At 55.4% G+C, this 24,001-nt stretch overlaps 9 protein-coding genes across 9 annotated transcripts; 5 read left to right on the top strand and 4 right to left on the bottom strand.

Moving 5' to 3' along the window:
- Positions 1 to 275: 275 nt before the first annotated feature.
- On the bottom strand, positions 276 to 551 carry N7532_007267 (uncharacterized protein; the record flags this gene model as incomplete). Its single annotated transcript, XM_056619760.1, has 2 exons — positions 276 to 300; positions 385 to 551. 2 exons carry the CDS (start codon positions 549 to 551, stop codon positions 276 to 278), a joined length of 192 nt encoding a protein of 63 aa, XP_056473126.1.
- Positions 552 to 3,552: 3,001 nt separating this feature from the next.
- On the bottom strand, positions 3,553 to 5,269 carry N7532_007266 (ribose phosphate diphosphokinase subunit PRS1; the record flags this gene model as incomplete). The annotated part of the gene is made up of 6 exons (XM_056619759.1): positions 3,553 to 3,583; positions 3,640 to 4,259; positions 4,325 to 4,675; positions 4,756 to 4,876; positions 4,934 to 4,943; positions 5,011 to 5,269. The coding sequence occupies 6 exons, from the start codon at positions 5,267 to 5,269 to the stop codon at positions 3,553 to 3,555; spliced, it is 1,392 nt and encodes a 463-aa protein (XP_056473125.1).
- A 198-nt stretch (positions 5,270 to 5,467) lies between these two features.
- Positions 5,468 to 6,238, top strand: N7532_007265 (bifunctional precorrin-2 dehydrogenase/sirohydrochlorin ferrochelatase MET8; the record flags this gene model as incomplete). The annotated part of the gene is made up of 2 exons (XM_056619758.1): positions 5,468 to 5,557; positions 5,627 to 6,238. 2 exons carry the CDS (start codon positions 5,468 to 5,470, stop codon positions 6,236 to 6,238), a joined length of 702 nt encoding a protein of 233 aa, XP_056473124.1.
- Positions 6,239 to 6,510: 272 nt separating this feature from the next.
- Positions 6,511 to 12,510, bottom strand: N7532_007264 (Arf family guanine nucleotide exchange factor SEC7; the record flags this gene model as incomplete). The annotated part of the gene is made up of 3 exons (XM_056619757.1): positions 6,511 to 6,841; positions 6,895 to 8,287; positions 8,340 to 12,510. The coding sequence occupies 3 exons, from the start codon at positions 12,508 to 12,510 to the stop codon at positions 6,511 to 6,513; spliced, it is 5,895 nt and encodes a 1,964-aa protein (XP_056473123.1).
- Positions 12,511 to 13,010: 500 nt separating this feature from the next.
- On the top strand, positions 13,011 to 14,703 carry N7532_007263 (putative pyruvate dehydrogenase complex, dihydrolipoamide acetyltransferase component; the record flags this gene model as incomplete). Its single annotated transcript, XM_056619756.1, has 4 exons — positions 13,011 to 13,114; positions 13,179 to 13,228; positions 13,316 to 13,539; positions 13,633 to 14,703. 4 exons carry the CDS (start codon positions 13,011 to 13,013, stop codon positions 14,701 to 14,703), a joined length of 1,449 nt encoding a protein of 482 aa, XP_056473122.1.
- Positions 14,704 to 15,887: 1,184 nt separating this feature from the next.
- N7532_007262 (uncharacterized protein) lies at positions 15,888 to 16,613 on the top strand (the record flags this gene model as incomplete). The annotated part of the gene is made up of 3 exons (XM_056619755.1): positions 15,888 to 15,938; positions 16,046 to 16,476; positions 16,580 to 16,613. 3 exons carry the CDS (start codon positions 15,888 to 15,890, stop codon positions 16,611 to 16,613), a joined length of 516 nt encoding a protein of 171 aa, XP_056473121.1.
- A 562-nt stretch (positions 16,614 to 17,175) lies between these two features.
- Positions 17,176 to 18,073, top strand: N7532_007261 (golgi SNAP receptor complex member 2 family protein; the record flags this gene model as incomplete). The annotated part of the gene is made up of 4 exons (XM_056619754.1): positions 17,176 to 17,184; positions 17,207 to 17,306; positions 17,368 to 17,549; positions 17,570 to 18,073. 4 exons carry the CDS (start codon positions 17,176 to 17,178, stop codon positions 18,071 to 18,073), a joined length of 795 nt encoding a protein of 264 aa, XP_056473120.1.
- A 382-nt stretch (positions 18,074 to 18,455) lies between these two features.
- On the top strand, positions 18,456 to 19,652 carry N7532_007260 (malate dehydrogenase; the record flags this gene model as incomplete). The annotated part of the gene is made up of 4 exons (XM_056619753.1): positions 18,456 to 18,521; positions 18,578 to 18,695; positions 18,751 to 18,995; positions 19,053 to 19,652. The coding sequence occupies 4 exons, from the start codon at positions 18,456 to 18,458 to the stop codon at positions 19,650 to 19,652; spliced, it is 1,029 nt and encodes a 342-aa protein (XP_056473119.1).
- A 412-nt stretch (positions 19,653 to 20,064) lies between these two features.
- N7532_007259 (ATP-binding protein) lies at positions 20,065 to 22,994 on the bottom strand (the record flags this gene model as incomplete). Its single annotated transcript, XM_056619752.1, has 3 exons — positions 20,065 to 20,232; positions 20,290 to 22,211; positions 22,301 to 22,994. The coding sequence occupies 3 exons, from the start codon at positions 22,992 to 22,994 to the stop codon at positions 20,065 to 20,067; spliced, it is 2,784 nt and encodes a 927-aa protein (XP_056473118.1).
- Positions 22,995 to 24,001: the final 1,007 nt, after the last annotated feature.

Here is a 24,001-nt window from a genome sequence, read left to right as displayed (position 1 = left end):
CAAAAGCAGACGCGCAAGAAAACTCCGTCGCATGCAAGGCCGAACGCGTCGACGAAATAAAAAACTTTTAGACGTTTATCCGAATGTTGCCAAACCCAACAATTCCAAATTTCCCGCAAGAGGCGAAGATATTCACAAGCTGTGATGACACCGTGTGCGATTGTTCCTTCGCTGGAAAGCAGTGGGAGACACGGCAGCCCCCAGCCGAGGCATGGGGCGACTGCAAGATGGGATGCCCTTGCTCGCGGCGAGGCCAATGCGTTCTGTGCTTTTCGTTAGGTCCAGTTGTACCACCAGGAGCTATCGCAAGCAGTGGATAGGTGTATACCCCCACATATGGGGATATTCTGAGCGAGATACGGCTCGGGGGGCTTTTGGACTTACCATGCTTTGGCGTTGTGGCAGGCATTGCAGCGACAATGGCCGCAGATCTTGCAGCGCCAGATGGCCACAAAGGGGCCCGAGTTGCAGTCGGAGCAGCGCCACGTCAGGATGTTGCCGTTTGTCGCCTGGACGATGGCGAAGACGTGCCCGGAACACTGGTTGGCCATTGTAGCAGAGTGTTGAGGAGTGAAGTGAAGATGAAACTGTATAGACTCGCAATTAGCGGATGCCCGATGCGCTGGTTGCAAAGTCCCGAGACTCTGTTACCTACCGAACTAGGAGAACGATCAAGGCCCGACGGATTGGACGGCGTAGATCCCGGAGATAGAAACCCAAGAGATGGGATTGGGGGAGGAAGGTAGGAGGATGTCAGCAAACAATCTCCGTCGAGACTGGGAATGGCAAGAGCGAGCGAAGACAGCGGTACTGAGACAGCGAGCGAAACAATGACAATGACAATGCGAGGTTCTGGTGGTGTAGAAGAGGAAGAAGTGGACGAGCAGCCATTATATAGCCTGCTGGCGCTCTTCTCTATCGCATCGGTTCGACGAGATCGGGGCGATGCCAGATCCAACCAGTCCTCGTTCAGACGAACCGGAGTCGCTGCACAATGCCGCGATGACGCACCTACCCGGTTGATTGACGACGGTTCGAAAAAAAATCGAGACTTGGATGCGAAGGGGCGTGGGCCAGGGACGAAAAAGAAAGCATATGGGCTAAAATCAAGTCCCGGACTGGCAGGGCCGATCTACGCATCTTGCATGACGCATGGAAATTAAGGCGAAGGCGGCGGGCGACGCAGCCGGCGATCGCGATCGCAGGCATCGGGGGATGGCCATTGGCAGGGGGACGATAGGCAGCCAGTCGCGGGGATGTATTTGGTCTGGGATGCAGATCGACTCGTGTTGCAAAAGGACGGTGGGGCGCCCCAGCGGGCAGGTTAGACAGGGGTGGAGATGGATACCATGGAGAATGGACAGGTATACTCGGGGCGAGTCGAGGATGGAGTCTAGACGCGGTTTGACGAGGAGTGGAGTATCCATATTACTGTACATAGTATGTATTATACTAGAGTACGAGAGTACGAAAGTATACTACCCGAGTCAACGGGAGCATACCTGGGTATCCTATGCAATCTATAGAAAGGACAACTAAGCTGTACAGTAGTGTACCAGTAGGCGTCCTCCCAATCTGCGAGGAACATCCCCGACAAGCGCCGATCGGATCGCCATCCCAGCAGGCCGGGTTGGGTCCGATCACTTGGATTTTGTCGGAGTGGATGCGCTAGTGTCCCGAGTCCCCTGAGGTATCAGGGTCAACTGGGCCAATTGGGGAACATGAGTGGCCGCAGAAGTACCACACTAAGGCCCTAGCCGTCCTCTGCCATGGGGTACTTTGTGCCCTTCGTAGTTTCGACTGAGGTACCCTACTAGGGTACCTAGGTATAGAAGGACAGAAGTACGGCGATACATCATCTACGCTAGGCTCCACATGGGTTGGCAATTACATTAATCCCCTACAAGCCGCGGGTGCGCCCATCCTAAAATAGAACGTCGCGGCAGTAATAACGATCGACTGCAAAAGGACTCCTGGGTATCTACTAGTGGTATGTATCACCCTAAGATACTCAGGGACATCTACTGTAGGTAGTACTGTAGGGATAGACACGTCGACAACAAACTTGAGACTACCGAACAATACCGGACCCGTGGGAAGGGACACGCTTTGCGCTTCCGATTGGCGCAGGCGATTTGTATTGTTGCGATCCACCGTCGACTGGTTACTCTGTCGGGTCTAGTGTCGAAGTAGGAATAGCCATTAGGAAGCACTGAGTACCCTAAGGAACTTACTTCGTCCTCGTCACATCACGACGGACCCGGAGCCGCTGCATGTCTTGGATCTGAGCGAACCATGATATTCCACGAGCTTCTGCGCAATCCGATCTAGATCTGTACCTCACTTGAGGAAGTACTAAGCTTACTTCAGCCATACTAGGTAGGTACCCAGGATATTGGGTGCAAAAGGTACCCAGCGACTAATTTAAATATAGTATGCCCAGATCGAAGCAAACAATCATACACGGCAACACACAGTCCGTCATACTCCGAGCAAAGTCGAAGTGGCGGTATGCTTAAACAGCGTTATCCGCTCCCGCGTCGCACGAAAGTAAAGTCACACAAGGGATATCAACCATCAACAAAGTCCCAATGTGGATCGCCAGATCGGCCAGGGTAAAGACCAGGGCGTCGAACGGTACGTGGGAGTCCTCACAAGCCCGCCTGATTCGAAACCTGCCCAGCCACCCATTCGAGCCGCCATGCCGACCGCGACCAGGGCGTGGCTGTTCTCGAAACAGACCGCTGCATCGGGGAAGTGCCCAAGTGACAGCTTGCACGTCAGCTTCAGCTTCAGCTGCCAGCTGTCAGCTTGCTCAGCTCGCTTGTTATGTCTAGGTTAGGTAGTGCTTGTAGCCAGGAGATCGAGACCCTGTCTTTCCATTGCAGAATGGTTCACCGTTGATGTCAGACCGCAATTCAAGGCTCGCCCGGCGTGCCAACCGGTTGGGACGGCGAGCCGCAGCCGTTGGAGGATGGCAAGCAAAGCTCCCGATGGAGTTGACGTACGTAGGAAAGGAGAGGAGGAAGGTGAAGAAGAATTGATAAATTGACTAGTTTGTGTTTGCCGTGTCCACCGAGACACACGATGATCTACGAGACGACCCGTTCCAGTCGCAACTGCATGTTCGAGATGTTCTCTTGCACCGATTCCACGGCCAAAGGCATGGGACGAGCCCACAGAAGCCGGTGCCTTCATAAATCGTCGAGCCGATCCGTGGCTCCTGCGCACCAGCATGAAAAAAAAATTCATGCCGATGCAAACAAAAACCACAAAACCGGCTCGGTGTCTGTTCTGCCAACGCTCCGTTAAGAACATCTCGTGGGGCACGAGATGCTCCTGCAGTACCCAGAGTGGACTGCATCGCTGGGTAAGGAAACAAAAAAAAAAAGAAAATAAAAAATAAAAATAAAAATAAAACTACGAGGGGAAAGGGAAAAGAAGAATCACCATCTTCGTCGTTAGGTATCATATGTAGAATCGCATGCAGATATCGGAGTCTGCCAACGCCGCCCATTTTCAGATATTCGTCACAGCCATCAACACAGCTCATCAGTCGTTAAGGTGGAAGAGGGCCGAGACACTGCCACAAGTTAGCGGGGGTCATGAGAAAGAGAAAGCAAACAACAGAAAACCTACCTCTCACCATAGTGGTGTCGCCGGATGCTCTCCGCAAGCAGGCTCGACACGTCAATGACAATCAACTTCTTCGATCGTCGAACCATAGACGGCGAGATAGGGAAGGTATTGGTCACCACGATGTGGTCAATCGACGGACATGCCTCCATCTGGTCCAGCGACTCAGCGCCAAAGAGGCCGTGGGTCGCAATGCAGTACACCTTGGCCGCGCCGCCGCGTTTCACCACGGTCTCGGCGGCCGCAATCCACGACCCGCTCTTATCAATCATGTCGTCCACAATGAAGACTGGCCGGTCGCGGACCTCGCCAACCAACGTGATGGTCCGCTCATGCTCGCCTCCAGCATCGCTGGCCTCGTCATCCGACTCCGCAGCATCAAAAGAGCCACCCAATGCGTGGTCGGGCGGGAGCGAAGAGGTGTTGGACATCATCGAGTTCGTCATGGTTTCCGGAACCACCTCCGTGTTCTCCAGGTTCGCACTCGATGCACCCGGGGTGGTGCCCCCAGACAGCGACTCGGACTTAGGGTGATAGTCGTCGTCGACCAACTGGCCCTGCACCAACCGGCCCGTGATGACGTCCCGCACCCGCACGTCGGTATAGTCATTTGCGGCCTCCAGCTCCGACGGGCGTCGGGCAGCCGGGGAGTCTCCGGGCGGAGGAGGGTAGAGGGAGGAGACTCGACGGGCTCGGCCTCTTCAAGGATAGGCGGCGTGGCCACGGCGCTCTGGAGGTGCAGCTCAAATGGCTGCTGGTCCCGAGGGAGTCGGTCAGCTTCTACAGCATCGAAAAAGACGGTGCTGTCTGACATGGCGTTGGTGGAGACCTTGGGCCGCCTGCGGTCGGTCGTCACAATTCCAAAGTTCAACTTCAGTGTGTCGGCCAGCGAAGTGACCCGTTTAGTACCGCCAGCATTCTTGCTGACTACGACAGCATCGCGCCAGCCGGCCACGTTTATGCGGATCCAGCGAGCAATGAATGGCTCAGCGAAGAGGTTGTCGACCGGTTTCCCGAAGAAACCTTGCATCTGGGATGCCTGCAAACCGTGAGCCTGTCAGTCCAACCACTTTGTCCAGCAAAAGAAAACAGCCAATGCAGAAGGGACGTTAGACGTACGTGCAGGTCCATGGTGATGACATGGTCGACGCCGGCGATCGAGAGCAGGTTGGCCAGCATCCGAGCTGTGATGGCGCCGCGATGGCTCTTCTTTTTGGATTGACGCGAGTAGGGGAAATATCTCGTCGATGTCAGCATCACTCAAGTAGACACGAGACGGGCAGCAGAGGCAGCATACGGCATGACCGCTGGGCGATGTTAGTTCTGGTCTCCACATGCATAGATTTTTTGCTTTTTCTTCAGCGGTCAACATACCGGTAATAGACTTGGCCGAGCCACCCTTGCAGGCGGAGATCATGATGAGCAGCTCCATGACGCTGTCATTGATCTTGCTACTCCCGCTCTGCACAATATAGACATCCTGGTTGCGGACCGAGGTGCAGATGTTGACGCTGGTCTCACCATTGGCGAACTTGCCCAAGTCAGCTTTGGCGGGCGAGGTGCCCAGGCGCTCGCAGACAGTGTCTGCGAGGCCGGGATGCGACGTGCCCGAGAAGATCTGCACACCCCGCATGGCCTCAAAGCTCGAAGGGCGAATTGGTTGGGGAAGAAGAAGAAGAGAAAGAAGTAAAAGCGCGGTGGGAAGAAAAAGTCGAAAAGTGCCGACGCGGCGACTGCGCCCCGCCGTAGCCCCACCATCTTCTCGTCTGTTCGATCACTCTTCCGAACTACTTGTGACGGACGAGCACCACGGGATCAGTACCACGGCGAAATGTCTTTCCCTCCAGTCCAGGGCGGTGGCTCGCTGATCGTCGCCTGGCAGGTCAAGGCCAAGCACGTGCTGGTCGTGGGTGGCGGCGAGGTGAGCTCTCCAGCTGCAGCGGACATACGGGACGCAGCAAGCTAACCACCGACATGAACGCATGGACAGGTCGCCGCCGGCCGCATCCTACACGCCCTCAATGCCGATGCCCACGTTACCGTCGTCAGTCCGGCCAGCGGATTGAACCCCGAAGTCGCCTTCCGCGTCGCCGAGAAGCAAGTCGCCCATATCGACCGGACCTTCCAGCCGAGTGACCTGGACACCGCGGACATGGTGATGTGCGCCATTGATGACCCGGAAGCCTCCACTCAGGTCTGGAAGCTGTGCAAGGAGCGTCGCATCCCGGCCAACATCGCTGATGTTCCGCCCGAGTGCGACTTCTACTTTGGTAGCATGCATCGTGACGGGCCCTTGCAAGTCATGGTGAGTACCAATGGCAATGGGCCGAAACTGGCCAACATCGTGCGCAGAAAGATTGCCGATGCCCTGCCGGAGAATATGGGTGCTGCTATTGAGAATGTGGGCAAGCTCAGGAAGAAGCTGCGCGAGGTTGCGCCCAACCCGGAAGAGGGTCCCAAGAGAATGAAATGGATGTCTGCCGTGTGCGAACAGTGGAGCCTGGACGACTTAGTCCAGATGGGCGAGCAGGACATGGACAGGCTACTGACACACTATGCATCCGGAAAAGTCCCGCTCCTCCAGGAAGTACGACAAATATGACATACCCTACCTAGCATGATTGAACAAATAGCAATAAAAGATACCTCTGGCGATGAAAAAAAAAAGTATAGTAGAAAGATGTTTTGTCTTATCGGTACAGCTATGCATCTCTAAAAACCAACAGTAGGGATGCTAATCGAATATGGAGAGCCGGCCCAAGGGGTGCGGGCTCGAAACGCCTGGATCACCCGTAAATCACAAAACCGGGCGAGTATATCCCATGAAACAAAACAGCAGAAAAGAACGGAAACCAATGTGTAAGAGATAGTCCATCACTGACTATCCCGACGCACCTTTTGCGACACGGAGCTCCGCGGACTGATCGGCGCGTCCAGCGGGTTCGGCGGCGCGACTCCGAGTCGGACCTCGCCGATACGCCGCAGCAGGCCTTGCAGTGACACGCGGATCTCCGGGCTCAGATCGCGGCTCAGCAGTTCCACGGCCAATGGGTAGAAGGTTTCAATGTGCTTGTCAAAGTCCTCCTGCGGGAAACTGTTGTACCCGTCGATCACATCGACCACCACTGGTCGCCAGGCCACAATGTTGCGGTTTTGCGTCTCTTCGTCGAGACGTACAAAGCTGCGGATAATGTCGGCACAGAGACTGGTCAATTGTTAGTATAGACAGAAAAAAAATTGGCGTGAGAGGGAACTTACGGAATAAGCGCGGCCTCGGTCTCAGTACGACTGCTCCGGCGCTCGTCGCGCTCATCATGATACATCCGGAAGAGGATATGTACGTAGGTGGCGGCACTGCCGCTCTCTTGCTTCAGCAGGTTCGGCGGCTGCTTCATGAAGCCTTGTCGCCAGAGCTGCATGCGAAGGTCCTTATCCTCGTTGAACTTCTTCGCGAACTGATAACTCTTCTTCAGAAGGCCCATCAGTCGCAGCAGTTCAGGGCTTGGAATCTGCGCGTAGACGGTATCGTTGGAGAAGAGCTCGTGGACCGTTTCGATCATCAGCAGTTGCAGGACACAGTTGGTGATTATGCGGTTGAAGAAGCGCCGGCGGGCAACCGTCACAGCAGCAGGTTGCTGCTGCGAGTCGGAGGGCGGGCGATAGTCCTCGAGTTCAGCGCGAGCCTGACTCTGCACGGGCGGATCTCCCGTTTCTTGGAGAGATGCAGTGCTCTGGTTTCCATTGGGATGCAGAGGCTCGGGCAGCTCCTCGGAGGGTGCGGATGCATCTGCAGCCTGAGTGATATCTCCATTGGAGGCAGTTTCGGTGATCTTGGACATGGATGCAGCCGCAGTGAACAATTCATATGCGGTTGTCTTGCTGAAGAGCTCGACAAATGCACCAACAATCTGGGACCAGTGCTCCTCACGGAACTTGGCCACATTCTGCAGAATCAACTGCTGCAGACAGTTGCTACCAATTCGGGCGATGGTATCGTTTTCTTGGCAGATGCACAGTGTCAACAACTCCAAGAATCGGCTCAGCATGTACTCCAATGAGTCGAAGTAGTGAGTGAAGAGGGTGATCATGTTCCGCAGTGCCTGAATCATGGTGGTTGACAGCCACACGGAGAGGTCCTCGTGGTTAGGCACCTTGGACATTTCTGACTTGGACTGCAGGACCACGAAGATCGGGCACAGCAATTGTCGCCAGAGGACATCCCAGAAGTCCCGAGGGAAATCTCCACCGTGCCGGATTAAGGTCTCGAACAGGTAAGTGAGAGCTCGCGAGCGAACTTCGAGATCATCACCAGTCATCAACACATCCTGGAACGCGATCAAAATCGGATACCAGAATTGCTCTTCCTTCGACTGGCGAGTGAGCTGCTTCGCAAGGTTGGTTCCCTCCTCCTGGAAGTGGCGGGTGTCGGCGCCACGGTGCGAGAGCGGGCATTCGGGAGTGCGCAGCATCTTGGTGACCGTAGACTTGAGTGTCTCAATGGCCTGGAGCGACTTCTTTTGGAACTTGGAGTTCTTGGAGAATTCGGTCAAACAGACAATCAGGTCTGGGAAGGCGCCCTGAGTGATCACGACACCAAAACGAGTGTTGTAGATTTGGGTGACATGGTCGAACGCCATGTTGACGATGCCCTCTGTATGAAAGTATTAGCATATGTAAACCACCGCTAAATATAAAAGACTCACCATATGGTTCCCGGGCTGCTACTGTAAAGACTCCAAACATGGTCTTCCATCCCGAACGGATATTGTCACCACGGGCTTGGATCATCTGGATCAGACATCGCAGGATCATATCCTTGACAGCGGCGGCAGTGCTGTTGGCCATAACATGCTCAAACGGCTTGAGGAAGTCCTTCTGGAACTTGAAACCGGGCAATTCACCAATCTCCATGAAGCGCATCGACAATTGGCGCAGTGAGTCCAGAGCAAAGAAGACAACTGTAGTGTTGGTGTGGCAGCCAACCTGGTTGAAATGCTGGCCCAGAACCTCCCAGATCTTGGACCACTCGATCCTGACACGGGTCATGTTGTAGTAACTGATCTCCACCAATTTCTGCAGGCTGTATGTGCGCGGAGAGTCGCTGTGTCCCGAAGACTGGATCTCCTGCCAGCTGACTTCGCTCAGAGCGCGCACGAAGTCGATGATGGCTTCATGCGAGAGATTCGCCGTGTTGGTGAAGATGCGATCCACCCCACGGACCATGTCCGCTGATCGACTCTCCATGGCAATATCCATGCGGAACCCTGTGGGCCCATTCACCGAGCGTGGGCGAGGCCGACGGGTGCTCTGCATGGACTTGCGCGAAGCGGCATCGCCGGTAGGTGCACGCGATACATCGGGCAGAGAACCTTCATCAACACCATCACTCAGCAACTGCAAACGATCCAGTTGACTGACGCAGGTCAGAATTTCGCGCCAAGAGCCACGCAGGTGGTTACCTTCCGTCAGAGCAACGTCAAGTAGCACCTTCAAAGCCTCGAAGTTCTTGCCAACCATCTCTCGAACGTTACCGAGGTTGGTGAACTTGGCCAGAGCAGTGACGAATGCCACTCGGGGAGTCTCCAGGTCAAAAGCACAGCTGATCCGAATAGAAAGCTTCAGGCCCTCCATACAAAGGCGAATGACTTCGATGTTCTGGTTTTCTTGCATTGGGGCCGAAAGGCCAGACAAGAAGGACATCCATGTGACATTGAACATCGAACCAACGTGGCGCTCCGAAGTGGCAGGAATAAATCGCGACAGCGCGTCCCGGACGGCGGTCTTGCGCTGAGCCCGAATGAGGGAGCGGTACAATTGCTCGGTTTTGTTGGCCATTTCCTCAGAAGCCTGGGCGTACTTCTCTCCCTGAAGGTCACGGCCTACGGTGGCAAACACTTGGCCTGCTCGAGTCGCCAAACCAGCTGGAGTGGAGGATGTCTGAATACCAACATTGGCAGCATGTTGCCGCTCTGTGTCAAGAACAATCTCATTGTTCGCAATTTCCTCGTAGATGGAGACGAGGTACTCGGAAGGCAGATCCTGATTGTCATTAATGCCGCGGTTATTCTTGATAAAGTCCTCCTTGGTCATACGGGGGCCTTTCATCTTGGAGCTGTGCTGATCGGTGTTGAGCATGATCACGGAGTACGACAGCACGTAAGCGGTGTCTGCGTTGGCGAATGCGTTGGGGTTCTGCGTCGTATACCGCTCGGCGAACTTGAGCATGAAACGATCAATTTTCTGGGCCTCGCCAGGCAATCGGAAGTGCTGCAGGAAGCCACGAAGAGCATCCACGAAGCGTCGCTTAGTGAAATCCATTAGGTCGACAAAGGCATGCATGATAGCGATATTCTCGGCATCACCTTCACCCAGATACTCTCCCAGCATAGCCTTGTCAAGGCGATCATTGCGCAGCAAGAAGCCAGCAATGTCGTCAGGGGAATCGGAGCGGATGAAGCCTTCCGAGAGCAGGAGCTTGATGCCACGCTTAGGCTTGAAGTTGAACTGCTGGATGGCGTTCATCATGGCAATCTTTCGCTGCTTGACCTTTTCGATTTGATTTGGGTCATCCTCAGGCAAAGGTGTAGACCGACCAGTTCCCGGGTCAACAGTCTCGGGCCGTGGGGAAAAGAGGACATTGGTATCCAAAGACTCCCGCGAATTGTCCATCGACTTCGACGGCACAGTAGTTTGGGGTGTCAGGTCGTCCGGACGCTGAGAAGCCCAGTTGTCCAACGAACGCAGCATCTCTACCAGGCTCTCCAGAGCTTGGTGCTTCAGGGTATAATCAGCCGGGATAGTCGGCATAGGGGGTTGAGGGCTTGGTGTGATGTTGGCTGATGTCAATGACGGAGGGAGAGTGCCCCGTTGATGCCAATCCGCTCCAACGCTGGACATCTTGACGTGATGCTCTTGGAACGCCTGCTGCTGAGCAGCCGATGTAGCGACCGGCACACTGCAGTATCGCGACAGCTGCTCAACAACATTCTGGAAAATGTTCTCCAGAGCTGTGCGGTCACAATCGTAGTTGAGATAGATCTCGACCAGAGCACGGGGATCACCACCCAGTCTCTCCAGAAGTTCCATGAAGTACTGCTTCTGGAATGACGGGGCAGCTCGCCTTTCGAGGATCGCGAGGTAAATTTCCTTCAAGAAGACCTCCAGTTCCTTCTTCATCATCACTCGCATATGCTTGATCATCAACCAGAAAATCTCACAGCAGACCTTGAACACATGCGGCACGGCGCTGGCACCATTGCGGCTGAGACTCAGACAAAGATGGGGGCGCACGGCCTGAAGAAGAGTCATGGCTTCTGAGCTGCCCGAGCTGTTCTTGATCGCTGCGAGAGGAGAGGTGAAAGTGTTGGTATGGTTGTTGATGAGGTAGTGGATGAGGTGCAGTGAGAGTAGCTTTGATCGCATGTTTTGTGACTTAAGGTCTTGCTGCTGATCGTGGCCCAGAACCTTGTGGCTCAGCTTGCACAGAGCTCGGAAGACCAGGAAGGCGTCCTTGACGTAGATCTCGTCCACTTCATCCTCGGCCGAACCGTCGTCGTCCTTCTCTTCGGGAATGCCTGACAATGAACGAGTGTTTGACCGCTTGGCACGGGTGACCATCGTAGGCGCGTTGTCATTGACTCCGGCGACTTCCTTGGGCGACTCAAAGCTTTGGAGGGTCAGCTTCTCACTGGTCGGCTCCTTGGTGACCGGTTGATCCGTCACAGATTGATCTGCGACAGATACAGACGCGGTCTCCGAGATCTGGCCCTGATCGCTGGCTGGTGCATCCAGGCTAGTGGAAGCAGTTTTCTCAACCTCGCGCGTCCGCAATTCCTTCAGGTCCAATCGAATGCGAACTCGATCAAAGACCGTACTGACCATTTGGGTCAGCGAGCCCTGAGCAATCTGCTGGTTTTGTGTAGATTTGGAGTATATAAAGATGTTGTAGATCTGGCGAACGGCTTTCAGGAGACCAGCTCCGTGAACCACAATCTTGTCGTTCAACACTGCCGCCAGCAACGACTTGATGATCTGCTGTTGGATCTCATTAGGAGTGGCCTCGTTCTCAAAGCAATCACAGATCGCATCAATTGCACGCTCGATCAGGGGCGGTTGTTCGGGGGTAGACTCGTTTTCGGACTCGGCGGAGGGGAAGGCGAAATAGGAGTAGGTAATGAGCTTGCCGATGCAATCAAGCGCGGTCACTTGTAGCGGAACACTGAGCGTTTTGCTGGCCATGTGCAACGGGCGGAAAATGAGCTCGGGGTCAATGGCTTGCTGGCCTTCTTGCTTGACGTTGGCCAGGGCCACCTGCACGGCGTCATCCAGCTCCTTGCTCTTCCGGGCCTCCCGCGACGCGGCAATACCATCAAGCGCATTCACAATGAATACAGTGGAGCTGACCGCACCACCTCGCAATGTCGCAAATGTGGCGGTCGTCGAGCGAGAGTCGGACCGCATGCGGGATTCTGGCGGCGGCGCATTGTCCTCGGGCTCTGGCTCTTGGATTTCAGGCATTGGCTCGGTCTTTTGTTCAGGGGCGTTTTCAGTGTCTTTGGGAGGCACTTCAGGCTTCTCCTCTGCGTCTGTCGGACCTTCCGCCTCATCTCTAGACTCCTGCTCCGCAACACTGGTGCCTGGAGCATCTGGTTCCGGTTGTTTGTTTTGTTCCTCTGATTGTTCTTCGGGGGCTTCGGTGCCCTCCTCGGCTTGTTCCTCCTGGGCCGCTTCCAATGCGGTTCCTTCCGGAAGAGCTGGCTTGTCATCCGTCACCACTGAGGGTGAGTGAGCTTCGGTGCTCTCGATGGGGGCCTTCTCATCGGGGGACTCGGAGGCGTGGGGATTCGGCTCGGAGCCGGGGTCGACGTCCGCCATGGTCGAGGGCGGGCGGTGGACGGGCTCAGAACATTCGAAGGCAACAGGGTGCGAGTGGAGAGACGTGGGACCCAACGTATGCAGCAATGCGGCGGGTGAACTGAACTATGCAACTCGACGGGCTGCGTGTCTTCTCCGAATCGGGCCTGGCATGAGTAAGCACGTTATTGGTGCCTGGATTCTGAGGCATCTTTTGCTGCCACGAACTGCTGCCACAAAAGCCAGGCACCCTCAAGAGCTCTACTTCAGGCAGCCAGGCACCAACTCCCTTTTGTCACATGACCCGGAAGAAGCCGCTCACCGGGAACCTTAGGGAGCCTTAGGTAAGGAAAACGGCACCTCAACAGAAAAGTTCCTGTCTTGTAGACGCCATCTTCCTCCCCCAACTACCTGTCTCCGGCCCTCCACGTCTTCATCCGTGCCGGCTTCTGTCTTTCTTGCATCTCCGCGTCGAGGGCCTTTTAATCTCGCATTTTATTTTCCTCCGGCAATAAACCAACATGGTCGCTGCCGCTGTCCGGATGCGCACCCCGGCGCTCATGGCCCGGGGCGCTGCTTCGATGCGCCGCCCCCAGGTCTCCTACAAGTTCCAGGAGGTTATCCAGTACGCGCATCTGATCCTCTAGTATTATCCCATGATTCGAGACTGATGTATTCACTCCGCGCAGGAACCAATTGCCCAGCCTCTCCGCGCTTTCCCGCTACTATGCCTCTAAGTGTATGCATCCCAACGATCCACGTCACCCCCCAAACTTCCAATGTTTCTTCCAATGCCTGTGATCTAACAGCGATTTCCGACCTACAGCTTTCCCCTCGCACACCATCATCAGCATGCCCGCCCTGTCGCCGACAATGACCGCGGGAAACATCGGCGCATGGCAGAAGAAGGCCGGTGACGGCCTTCAGCCCGGTGATGTCCTCGTGGAGATCGAGACCGATAAGGCTCAGATGGACTTTGAGTTCCAGGATGAGGGTGTCCTTGCCAAGGTTCTGAAGGAGTCCGGCGAGAAGGATGTCGCCGTCGGTTCGGTAAGAATTTTCCCGAGCTTCCCCGCGGACTAGGGAGCTTTCCCTACCCTTTAGACTAAACAATTGCTGACCTTTTCCCTTTTTGGCTTGCAGCCCATTGCAGTCCTGGTTGAGGAGGGCACTGATGTCGCTGCTTTCGAGGAATTCACCCTGGCCGATGCCGGTGGTGACAAGGCCGCCCCGGCCGCTGAGAAGAAGGAGGAGCCCAAGAGCGCTGAGCCGGCGACCCCTGCCCCGGCTGCGGAGCCTGCCGCCGTCGAGCCCGAGACTTCGGGTGACAAGCTCCAGCCTAGCTTGGACCGTGAGCCCTCCATCAGCCCCGCCGCCAAGGCCCTGGCTCTGGAGAAGGGTGTCCCCATCAAGTCTCTGAAGGGTACCGGCCGCGGTGGCCAGATCACCAAGGAGGATGTTGAGAAGTTCAAGGGCACCGCTGCCGCTACCACCGCTGCCGCCAGCTACGAGGACATCCCCATCACCTCGATGCGCAAGACCATCGCCAACCGCCTCAAGCAGTCCATGGCCGAGAACCCCCACTACTTCGTCTCCACCACCCTGTCAGTCTCCAAGCTTCTGAAGCTGCGCCAGGCCCTGAACGCCTCCGCCGAGGGCAAGTACAAGCTTTCTGTCAACGACTTCCTGGTCAAGGCCTGCGCTGCTGCTCTGATGAAGGTTCCCCAGGTCAACTCCAGCTGGATTGAAGTTGATGGCCAGCCCGTCATCCGTCAGCACAACACCGCCGACATCAGCGTTGCTGTGTCCACTCCCTCCGGCCTGATCACTCCCGTCGTCAAGAACGTCCAGGGTCTGGGTCTCTCCGGCATCTCCAACCAGGTCCGTGACCTTGGCAAGCGCGCCCGCGACAACAAGCTCAAGCCCGAGGAGTACCAGGGTGGTACCTTCACCATCAGCAACATGGGCATGAACGCCGCCGTCGAGCGCTTCACTGCTGTCATCAACCCCCCGCAGGCCGGTATCCTGGCCGTCGGCACCATCCGCAAGGTCGCTGTGCCCGTCGAGACTGAGGAGGGCACCGTCACCGAGTGGGATGACCAGATCATCGTGACCGGCAGCTTCGACCACAAGGTTGTGGATGGTGCTGTTGGTGGCGAGTGGATCAAGGAGCTGAAGAAGGTTGTCGAGAACCCTCTGGAGCTGCTGCTGTAGAGATCTGGGGGCCTGCCGACTACATCTGTAATCTGTATTAAAACTTTTCTCCCCTATAGACCACCATAGGTCCTTTTCTGTCTGATTTTAGCAACGTCAATCCATTTCTTCTGTCTTGATAGACTGTCTAGGCGCTCTGATAATTTGTTATGTATCAGCAATGGGTTCAACATGTTCAACACTAAGCTAGCCAAACAATTGTAGTCAGTTCACCATGTGGACACCAGACTTTTTTACGATTTTTCAGTTCTCACATATCGTTGCATTATGCACCGGTGTCAAGTTCGTAATTCTAGATGCAAAATGGTTCAGGTGCAATTGCGGCGACACTGGAGTTCACAATGGGTCATGCTAAGGTTGGTTGTCATAGTCGATATATATTCGTCCAGTGTTGTGACATGAAAAAATGCCCGCCCCCGCCCCAACGCTTATCAATTGAAAATCGAACATCGAAATAAGGAAATGCGCTCTAACAGTGCACTATGATTTCTTTTCTCCGAAGTGCAGCTTCCGAATTATACCAATGTTACAATTCTAACTTGACGTGATTACCTTAGTGCGACTACAATGTAGTGCTCGTTGCGAGCAGTTGAGTGTACCCGCAAACCTAAACATTAATTACTTAGGACGGTAGGGCGTGGGATGGCCGCTTAATCTTTCGCTAGCGAACACTGTAATAACGCCAAGGGTATAGTATCACCGAAGTTCACAATTAGAATGCGAGTCCAACTCCAAATACACTGGGAGTTAGTAGCTTGCTTTTGAAGGGCGCGCATGTGATGGCATCGCTGTTACCTGGCAGCCGGACGGGTCGGTGTGATAATCCCCCTTGGCGAACTTCAAGCTGCGCGTATCTCATTGCGCTATAAGAAGCGTCTTTCGAGTATTCCTATAGAAAATATAAGGACCCAGCAAAGTGCAAGTCGTGGTTTAGTACCTTGGGGGTAGCTTAGGATTGGGGTAGTGGTGTGAGGGCGGCGCAGTCTCCACCCTACATCCAATGCATGACGTGATGTCACCCGACTTCCTTGGTTCTTGCCCTTGACCTTCTTAAACGCCTTTCCCCTCCGACTTTTCTCCTGCTGTTCATCTCTTCCGGTACGCTCGTTGCTCCCTCGTGCAGCTCCGAATCCTCATTAACCCCCCTAGATCTCTTACATCCCTTCCAACTGAACCTATCCATTATGTCTTATGCCGACGCTGCTGCCAAGGGCCCCAAGCAGGCTCCCGAGGACGTAAGTTGCTCCTGCCCGTGTCGACACAGCTCTCACCATGTGAACCGATCAGCTAACACACTCTCTAGGCGTAAGTGATGCTTGACAAAAGCTATCCGCCACGGCAGATACTAATACCACGCAGTCGCGCCCCCGATGTTGGCGGCGTCTACAAGGATGAATCCGAAAGCACCGCCTCCCTCGTCGATGTCGACTCTCCCCACGTCCAGGCGGTCGACCCCAACTTTCTGCAGCAGGATGTCCAGACCTCCACTCAGGCCGAGCGGCTAGAGCGCGAGGCCGAGGAGAAGGACAAGGCCAAAGCCCGCGAACACGATGAAAAGAAGGCCAAGGCCCGTAAGGCGAAGTGCAGTGGCCTGCGCGCCAACGCCGGCAACCCCGTCTACATTGGCAATGCCTTCCTTCTGACCCTGGCCGGTGCGGGCTTGGGCTTCGGTGCGTACCGCAAGCATGTCGCCGGCAAGCTGTCGTGGGAGCTCATCGGGTTGTGGTCTGGTGCAGTCGGTGCCGTCGGTGCGGTGGATTACTTCGTGAGCAAGTGAGTATTCTATTATCCGAGGAGAGGGCATGCTATGCATAAATGTCTTGCTGCAGGTGTCTGCATCCGTGGTATAGTTGCATGGTTTCTAACGCTAGTCCAGGTGGTTCCTCCAGAACAAGTACCCCCCTAAATAAGCGCCCGACTGCTCGTTTCTTTTGCTTGATTGCTTTGTTTCCATATACCATCTCAGCTCTTCGAGATTCGATTTTGTCCCTAATTGCGACTGGTGCTGCACCACGCTTGGCACGGAGTCCGCTATCGCCTGATACCGATACCAATACCACTCTTATCATTCGATCGAGAAGCGTGTTTCGTTGAGATATATGTAGCTTTCAGGATTCTGTAGACCGGGGATAGCTTGCCAGCAGCTAACCCCAGGGTATAATACTAGTACTATATTTACAACTAGTTATGTATAGGATGTACCCTAATAGAGTAGTGGAGTGCATCCTGTGGGTGACGTAGCGAAGGCGGTGAGCCGCATCAACACCTGGCCTTCGCGTGTTGACAGCTCGGAGATTCGTGGCGACTCTCCAACCTGCGCTGGCTCGGCCCTGCTCGACTCGAGAATTGTTTGCCGAGTGCTGGACCCGACTCCTCAGACTCCTGCACCTCTCCTTGCCCTCCGCTGGCACCGCAGCCCTCGACCCTCACGCCATGGTATGCACGATCATTGATAGTACCTGCATCTTGGCCATGACGCGAGTGAGAACTGACAGCCGGCCAGAATTCCCTCTTCAACTCCGCCCTCAAGCAGTCGTCGGCGATCCGTCGGGATCTGGATACCTTTGCTCAGTCCCCGTCGACTTCCTCACCCGCGCTCCAAGGTAGGTCCCCTGAGCCACCGATCCCATCCCACCGGGCCATCACTGACCTCGGTCTGTGCAGGCCAGATTGCTGCTTCGCTGGCTTCGTTGACTCGGACCGTCGATGACTACTCTGCCCTCTCGAAGAAGGAATTGATCCCTGAAAAGCAACAAAAGGCCTTTGACCGGGTGAAGAACTTTCGCGACGAGCTGTCCGATTACCGGGGGCAGTTTGATCGACTCCGCAAAGAAAGAGAAGAAGCTGTATGTTGAACCTGATGAAGCTCGATATGGCCGTGATCTACGGTCTCCGATGGTATTTGGAGCCCTGCTTATCAATGAATTTGCAGCAATCGGTCTCGAACCGCAGTGAACTCTTCGGCCGCCGACCACATCATGCCGCTACGCCCGAGAACCCCTACGCGCAACCATCCCAATCGCATTCCACCTCTTCTTACGGTTCTTCGGGACTGAGCTTTGGCGCAGGCCCGGGAGATCACAATCGCGAGGCGCATGCGCTGCGGGAACAATCCTTTTTCGCCAGCACGCATACCCAGCTCGACGAGTTCCTGGACCGGGGTCGCGCCGTCCTGACCGACCTGGGCGAGCAGCGAGAGATCTTGAAGGGGACGCAACGCCGCCTATACAGTGTGGCCAATACGTTGGGCGTGAGCGGAGACACCATCCGCATGGTTGAGCGGCGGGCGAAGCAGGACAAGTGGATTTTCTGGGGCGGCGTCGTGGTATTCTTCCTCTTCTGCTGGCTGGTGCTGCACTTCCTGCGGTAATTGCGTGCGCAGCACCTTTGTAGCTATTTCTTATTCGTACCTCGGGTCTGCTTTCGTTTTGATCATCAGCGACGGCGTTTGTGGGCTGTATCACTTAATGGATATATTGAATGCGGAGCTGTCCTTGTATTTACAATCGAGCTGCCTTGCGCTGATGTACCGATACTTAATTTAAGGGTATCTCGTAGCCAGATAGTACTGCTCGTGTCATTGCGCAGTCCTTGCACATGCAAGTACCAGTACTTTGTACTTGTAGGGTGCTTACTAGACGTGGCTGGTCGGCCGAGCTCGGGAGGTCGGCAGGCGTCTCCACCCGCCTCGTCTTTTCTCCCGCCTTCTTCCTTCTCCCCTTCTTCTCCTCAACACACCTGTCCCAGTCAAGATGTTCGCTGCTCGTCAGACCTTCAACCTCTTCCAGAAGCGTGCCTTCTCGGCCTCCGCCAGCCAGGTAATCCCATCCAATTCCTTTCTATCACCTCGAATGGATGCTAATCCCTAACCCAGGCCTCCAAGGTCGCCGTCCTCGGCGCTGGCGGTGGTATCGGCCAGCCTCTGTCGCTGCTGCTGAAGCTCAACCCCCGTGTCTCCGACCTCGCCCTCTACGATATCCGTGGTGGACCCGGTATGTGACTATCGGCTGATGACAATTGGACTCGCGCATGGCTAACAATCCCTAGGTGTCGCCGCTGACCTGAGCCACATCAACACCAACAGCACCGTCACCGGCTACAACCCCGACGCTGCTGGTCTCAATGACTGCCTCAAGGACGCTGAGATCGTCCTCATCCCCGCCGGTGTCCCCCGCAAGCCCGGTATGACCCGTGACGATCTGTTCAACACCAACGCCTCCATCGTCCGTGACCTGGCCAAGGCTGCTGCTAAGTCTGCCCCCAACGCCAACATCCTGGTCATCTCCAACCCGGTATGTTCATCCCCGTCCTGCGTATCAGATGTCAATGTTAATGGCTAACGTACGCAGGTCAACTCCACCGTCCCCATCGTCTCCGAGGTCTACAAGGCCGCCGGCGTCTACAACCCCAAGCGTCTGTTCGGTGTCACCACCCTTGACGTCGTCCGTGCCTCGCGCTTCATTTCGCAGGTCCAGGGCACCAACCCCGCCGACGAGAAGGTCACCGTCATCGGTGGTCACTCCGGTGTCACCATCGTCCCCCTGCTGTCGCAGTCCAACCACGCCTCCATCGCCGGTGAGGCCCGCGACGCTCTCGTCAACCGCATCCAGTTCGGTGGTGACGAGGTCGTCAAGGCCAAGGACGGTGCTGGCTCCGCCACCCTCTCCATGGCCATGGCCGGTGCCCGCTTCGCCGAGTCCCTCCTCCGCGCCGCCCAGGGCGAGAAGGGCGTTGTCGAGCCCACCTTCGTCGAGTCCCCTCTCTTCAAGGGCCAGGGCATCGACTTCTTCGCCTCCAAGGTCGAACTTGGCCCCAACGGTGCCGAGAAGATCCACGACATCGGTCCCGTCAACGAGTACGAGCAGAAGCTCATCGATGCCTGCCTCGTTGACCTCAAGAAGAACATCCAGAAGGGTGTTGACTTCGTCAAGGCCAACCCCGGCAACTAAAATCCCTGTATAACATCCGTGTGTCCGCCGGCGTGCCGACGGTTCCCTATGTATTCTTGATCGACAGCGAGAGCGTGAATCTACATCGGTCTAATCTCATCTGTTACTCAGTAAATGTGTAGATGCAGTTAATTCTTAGATTCATGATCATAGCTAAATCAAGTCATGCCTGCTGATGAGACTGATCCCGGCGAGTCTACCTCGTGAAAACCTCGAAAGAACCTTGCATTCTCCCTTCTTCCGTAGCGCGCAACTCCGAGAGGCAAACAGCAAGGAATCCGAGAAGAGAAAAACAAAGAAAAATGAGGAGTAGAAACGTAAGAGGAGGAACAGATGAAGAGACCGGTAGATGTGGCCAAGGGAAAATGAACATATCAAAAGAAAAATAGTGAATGAGGGGCGTGTGAGAGGACTAGGTGTAGCTGCGCATCGCATCGAGATATCCCGTTCCACCGCGAAGGTCCTGGTCAAATGTCTCGGCGACTTCGAGCACTCGCTTGATGTGATCCATCGAGAGAGGCGAGCTTTCGTTGACAGCGAGGGCCTGGGCGGTGCGGACGGAGTTTTTGATCTGATTGCACTACAGTGAATATTTTGCTTTGATTTCGGAGAAGATATGGAATGTCATAGGACTCACCTGTCGTCCGTTCAATGTATGCCGCGACAACATATCATAATCATCCTCTGTGAATGTCGCCACCTTGACTCCCTCAATGGCCCGCACACGCTCCAGGAACATCTTCCAGATACTGCGCTTAGCCTTGGAGGCGAGATCGCCGTAGCGCAGGGCAACGTGGATACGCGACTGGAACGCGTCGTCGAAGGTTTCCACGCGGTTCGTTGTGAGGAAGAGAATGCCTTGGAAGTATTCTAGCAGGCGCAGGAAGATGCTGACTAGTGCATTGCGGTGGATGTCGTGAATGGTGCGCTTCTCCAGGAAAATATCGGCTTCGTCGAGAAGGAGCACAGCGCCCCAGGAGTGGGCGATGTCCAGGATCTTGTTGAGCTCTCCTTCCAGCGTGCGGGAATCGGTTCCTAACTCGCCGGCGCTCACCATATAGAGAGGTCGACGAAGAAGCTCGGCAATGCCCTCGGCTGTGAGCGTCTTTCCTGTGCCTGGTGGACCATGAAGTACGGCCACCAAGCCCTTGCCCTTGCCTTGAATAACATCGTCAATGTTCTCGGCAGCGTGGAAAGTGTGTGATTCGACAAGGGCCTTAACGATGGACTTTTGGTTGCTCGGCAGGACGAGCGAGTCGAAGGCGTCGACATCCCATTCAATATCACTGATGCCCGAGATGGTAAACTCTAGCCACAGCTTTTCACTGAAAGCAAAGCCCAGGACGACGGGACTGGCGATGAGTAGCTCCTCCTCGGTAAACTCTCGCTCCTGGGGGTTTGCGGCGTCTCCTTCAATGCGGTCCATTTTCTCCTTGGTGATCTCCTGTCCGTTCTCATCCACTTCCACCTCCACGACGCGCGGATTGCCGTCATCCCCCTCGACTACCTTGTACACGGTTCGTGGAGTATCCGAGCAGCCTCCATTCTCCGAATCTGACTCGGAGCCTCCGCAGCAGCAACCGTCGCTTGCTTCCTCTTCCACATCACTCATCCCTGCTTCTGATGGGTCGAGCAGATCCGGATCCTTAGGCCGGACGGTGCTGATGGGATAGTTAGGATTGATGCGACGGTGAATGGCCGGGTCGATCATGACACGACCATTGATGTTGACCTTGATCACAAAGGATCGTTTCTTCTTGTAAAACGCCATGCCCTTGTGGAAGCGGTAGTTCATGCCACGCAGCGCGACGAACCGCTTGCCACGCTCGATCAACCGGGCTCGGAGGGCCTCGGAGTCCCGGTGATATTGCAGGGGGTAGCAGGCCAGGCTGGTGATCTTGCGGGCGCCCTTGAACGATTCCACCTCGGCCGACATGGTGCCAAACCCAAAGTCCTTGCCGTCGTACTCGAGGTATCGGCCCTCAACGCTGTACCACTGACCCTTCATGAAGGACGACTCCTTGATGGCGTATTCGATCTTGAACGCACGGGGCTCATCAGCGTTGCCATAGGTGGGACAATAAGCGATGGTGTTGGGCTTGAATAGCGCCCACAGCAGGTCAAATGTGATGGTGTTGGCTTCGAGCAAAGGGTACAGCGTCTTTTTGGTGTCCGCATAGTCCGTGTCCAGATACTTGATCAGGACTTTGAGATGAGCGGCTTTGGTTGCTGCACTCTTGCGGGCCTTCTTTTTCTTCTCCCGGCGAGACTGTCGCTTCAGATCCTTCATGTATTGTCGAGTTTCCTCGAGATAGAGGAAGAGCATGTTGGGATCCACCACGGCATTCTCCTGGACCAGACTGACGCCCTTGACCCCATCCATGACCTTGGCCAGGGCATCCCGCAGGTGCTTGCTCTTGATATCGACGACGGTTTCCAGGTATTTGTTTTCCCAGTTGAACTTGCGGCGTACGGTGAAGATGTACTGGTCCCACTCGTCGGCATCGGGGTCGTCCACCGTCTCGGTCAGTTTGTACTTGTGGATTGTGGTGTCCCACACTGGATTGAGGCATTGGTATCAGCAAAAGACCCCATCTTACTCTACATTTCAAGCCGAACTACAGTACGAGAAAAGGAAGTGAACTCACGTTGATCGACTCTCTTAAAGGCAACCTTGGATGCGGGTTTCTTCTTCTTGGATCGCTTTGTCCGGCTGCCATCCCCCAGTGAGTCGTTGATACCGAGATCATCGTTGGTCTGGTCCCGGAGTTTCTTGGCCTGACGCTTCAGCTTGAGGCGCGTCACCAACTTGCGGAGGGCCTTTTCATCAAGCGAGTCGTCGGAGGCACCTGAAGAATCGTCGTCGGTCTCCGAATCATCAGATGTCTCCGACTCGGAGTCGGTCGAGCCCTTTCGAGCAGAGCGAGCATTGCGCTTCTTCTTCTTACGCTTCTTGTCCTTCAATGCTCGTTTGGCGCGAGCCTTGGCGCGCACTCGATTGCGTTTACGCCGATCGATCTCGCCGGACGAGCTAGCGTCCGATTCAGAGTCGGCACCCTCGGAGTCCGAATTGTCGGAGGAGCTGGAGGATGAGCTGGTGGCAGATGAGGAGGACGACGAGGAGGACTCGGTCTCTTCCTGCTTCTTCTTGGTGCGTTTCTTCCGTTTTTGGGTGTCTGATTTGGTGTCCGGGTGCTTCTTACAGGCTGCTTTGGCGGCATCGGCGGGGGTCGTGGTGGTCGCCGCGTCCTTCACGGCGACCTCGACGGTCTGAGCAGAGCCATTTGCATGGTCGGTGGGCTCGACCTCGTGCTGGACCTGGTCGACAGCGGGCTCGGCCATGGTGGAGCTGTGTGGTGGAGCTGACAGGACAGCTCAAGTGGGGGGATTTGCGGAGTACAAAAACGGCGGGAGGGCAGTAAACAATGTCAGCACGACTCAGCAACTTCAGATTGGACTTCAACTCCTGCCCGAAAACCGCAGAACCACGAACAAAGCAACGCACAGGAGAATGAGGAGAAGGGGAGAATGGAATATTGGGTGAGACGGGTTTTAAGTCGGCATCAACCTGCAGCCTGCAACCTGCAGCGCCAAACCCAATCATCGCCGCCCACGCAGGCGCGGATGCGCTGGCGCTGCCTCACCCAGGCACGGCCTATCACCGGCTCTAGAGATCATGACTGGCGAGATTCAGTGTCGGCAGCCTCTCGCGGCCCTCGAAAAGCACTCGGCGCCGCCCATCGATCGGCTAGGCGCCCTGCCATTCGACCAAGCGCCGCGGCTCTGCCTTGTTTGCGGTCGCACCGGGCAGAGGGGCGCGTACGGCAGCCTGCACGTTACGTGGAGGACAAGGATTTGAAACAGGCGGGCTCGTTTGACTGGTGTCGGCCCGGCTGCATCTCGGTGATTGATTGATTGATTGATTGATTGTTTGTGCGGTTGGGTTGGTGATGCACTCTCCCCGTCGCCATCCAGGTAGTCGGTATCGATCTCTTGGAGGAGACGGAATAACCACAACAGAGCGAGTGGACACATGCCCAATCTTGAAAGTACATTAGGTGGGTCATCGACCGGGTCTGGGCTAGCATGGCGAAGGATTCGCGTCTCCGCAAAGCGATGCTATAGCACAGGCCCGTATAGCCGATCATTTGCTCACCGCTAGACGACACAAAGTACAGAAGCCGAGGCAGCACATTTTTGAGCCTTCTAGTCTTTGGAGATCATTTTCTAGGTACATACGATGGTGCGTAATAAAGGCATGCACGGCTAACCGCTTTGCATTTGGAAAACCGGGGACTGGTATTACAGGGTGTGGGTACTTGCAAGCTGCGTGGATAGCGAGCATCCAT

The sequence above is a fragment of the Penicillium argentinense genome (genome assembly GCF_028826775.1).
Source record: "Penicillium argentinense strain IBT 30761 chromosome Unknown utg000006l_segment0_segment0, whole genome shotgun sequence".
In the NCBI taxonomy this organism is placed as follows: domain Eukaryota; kingdom Fungi; phylum Ascomycota; class Eurotiomycetes; order Eurotiales; family Aspergillaceae; genus Penicillium; species Penicillium argentinense.
This window is presented reverse-complemented; position numbering and strand designations above follow the sequence as displayed.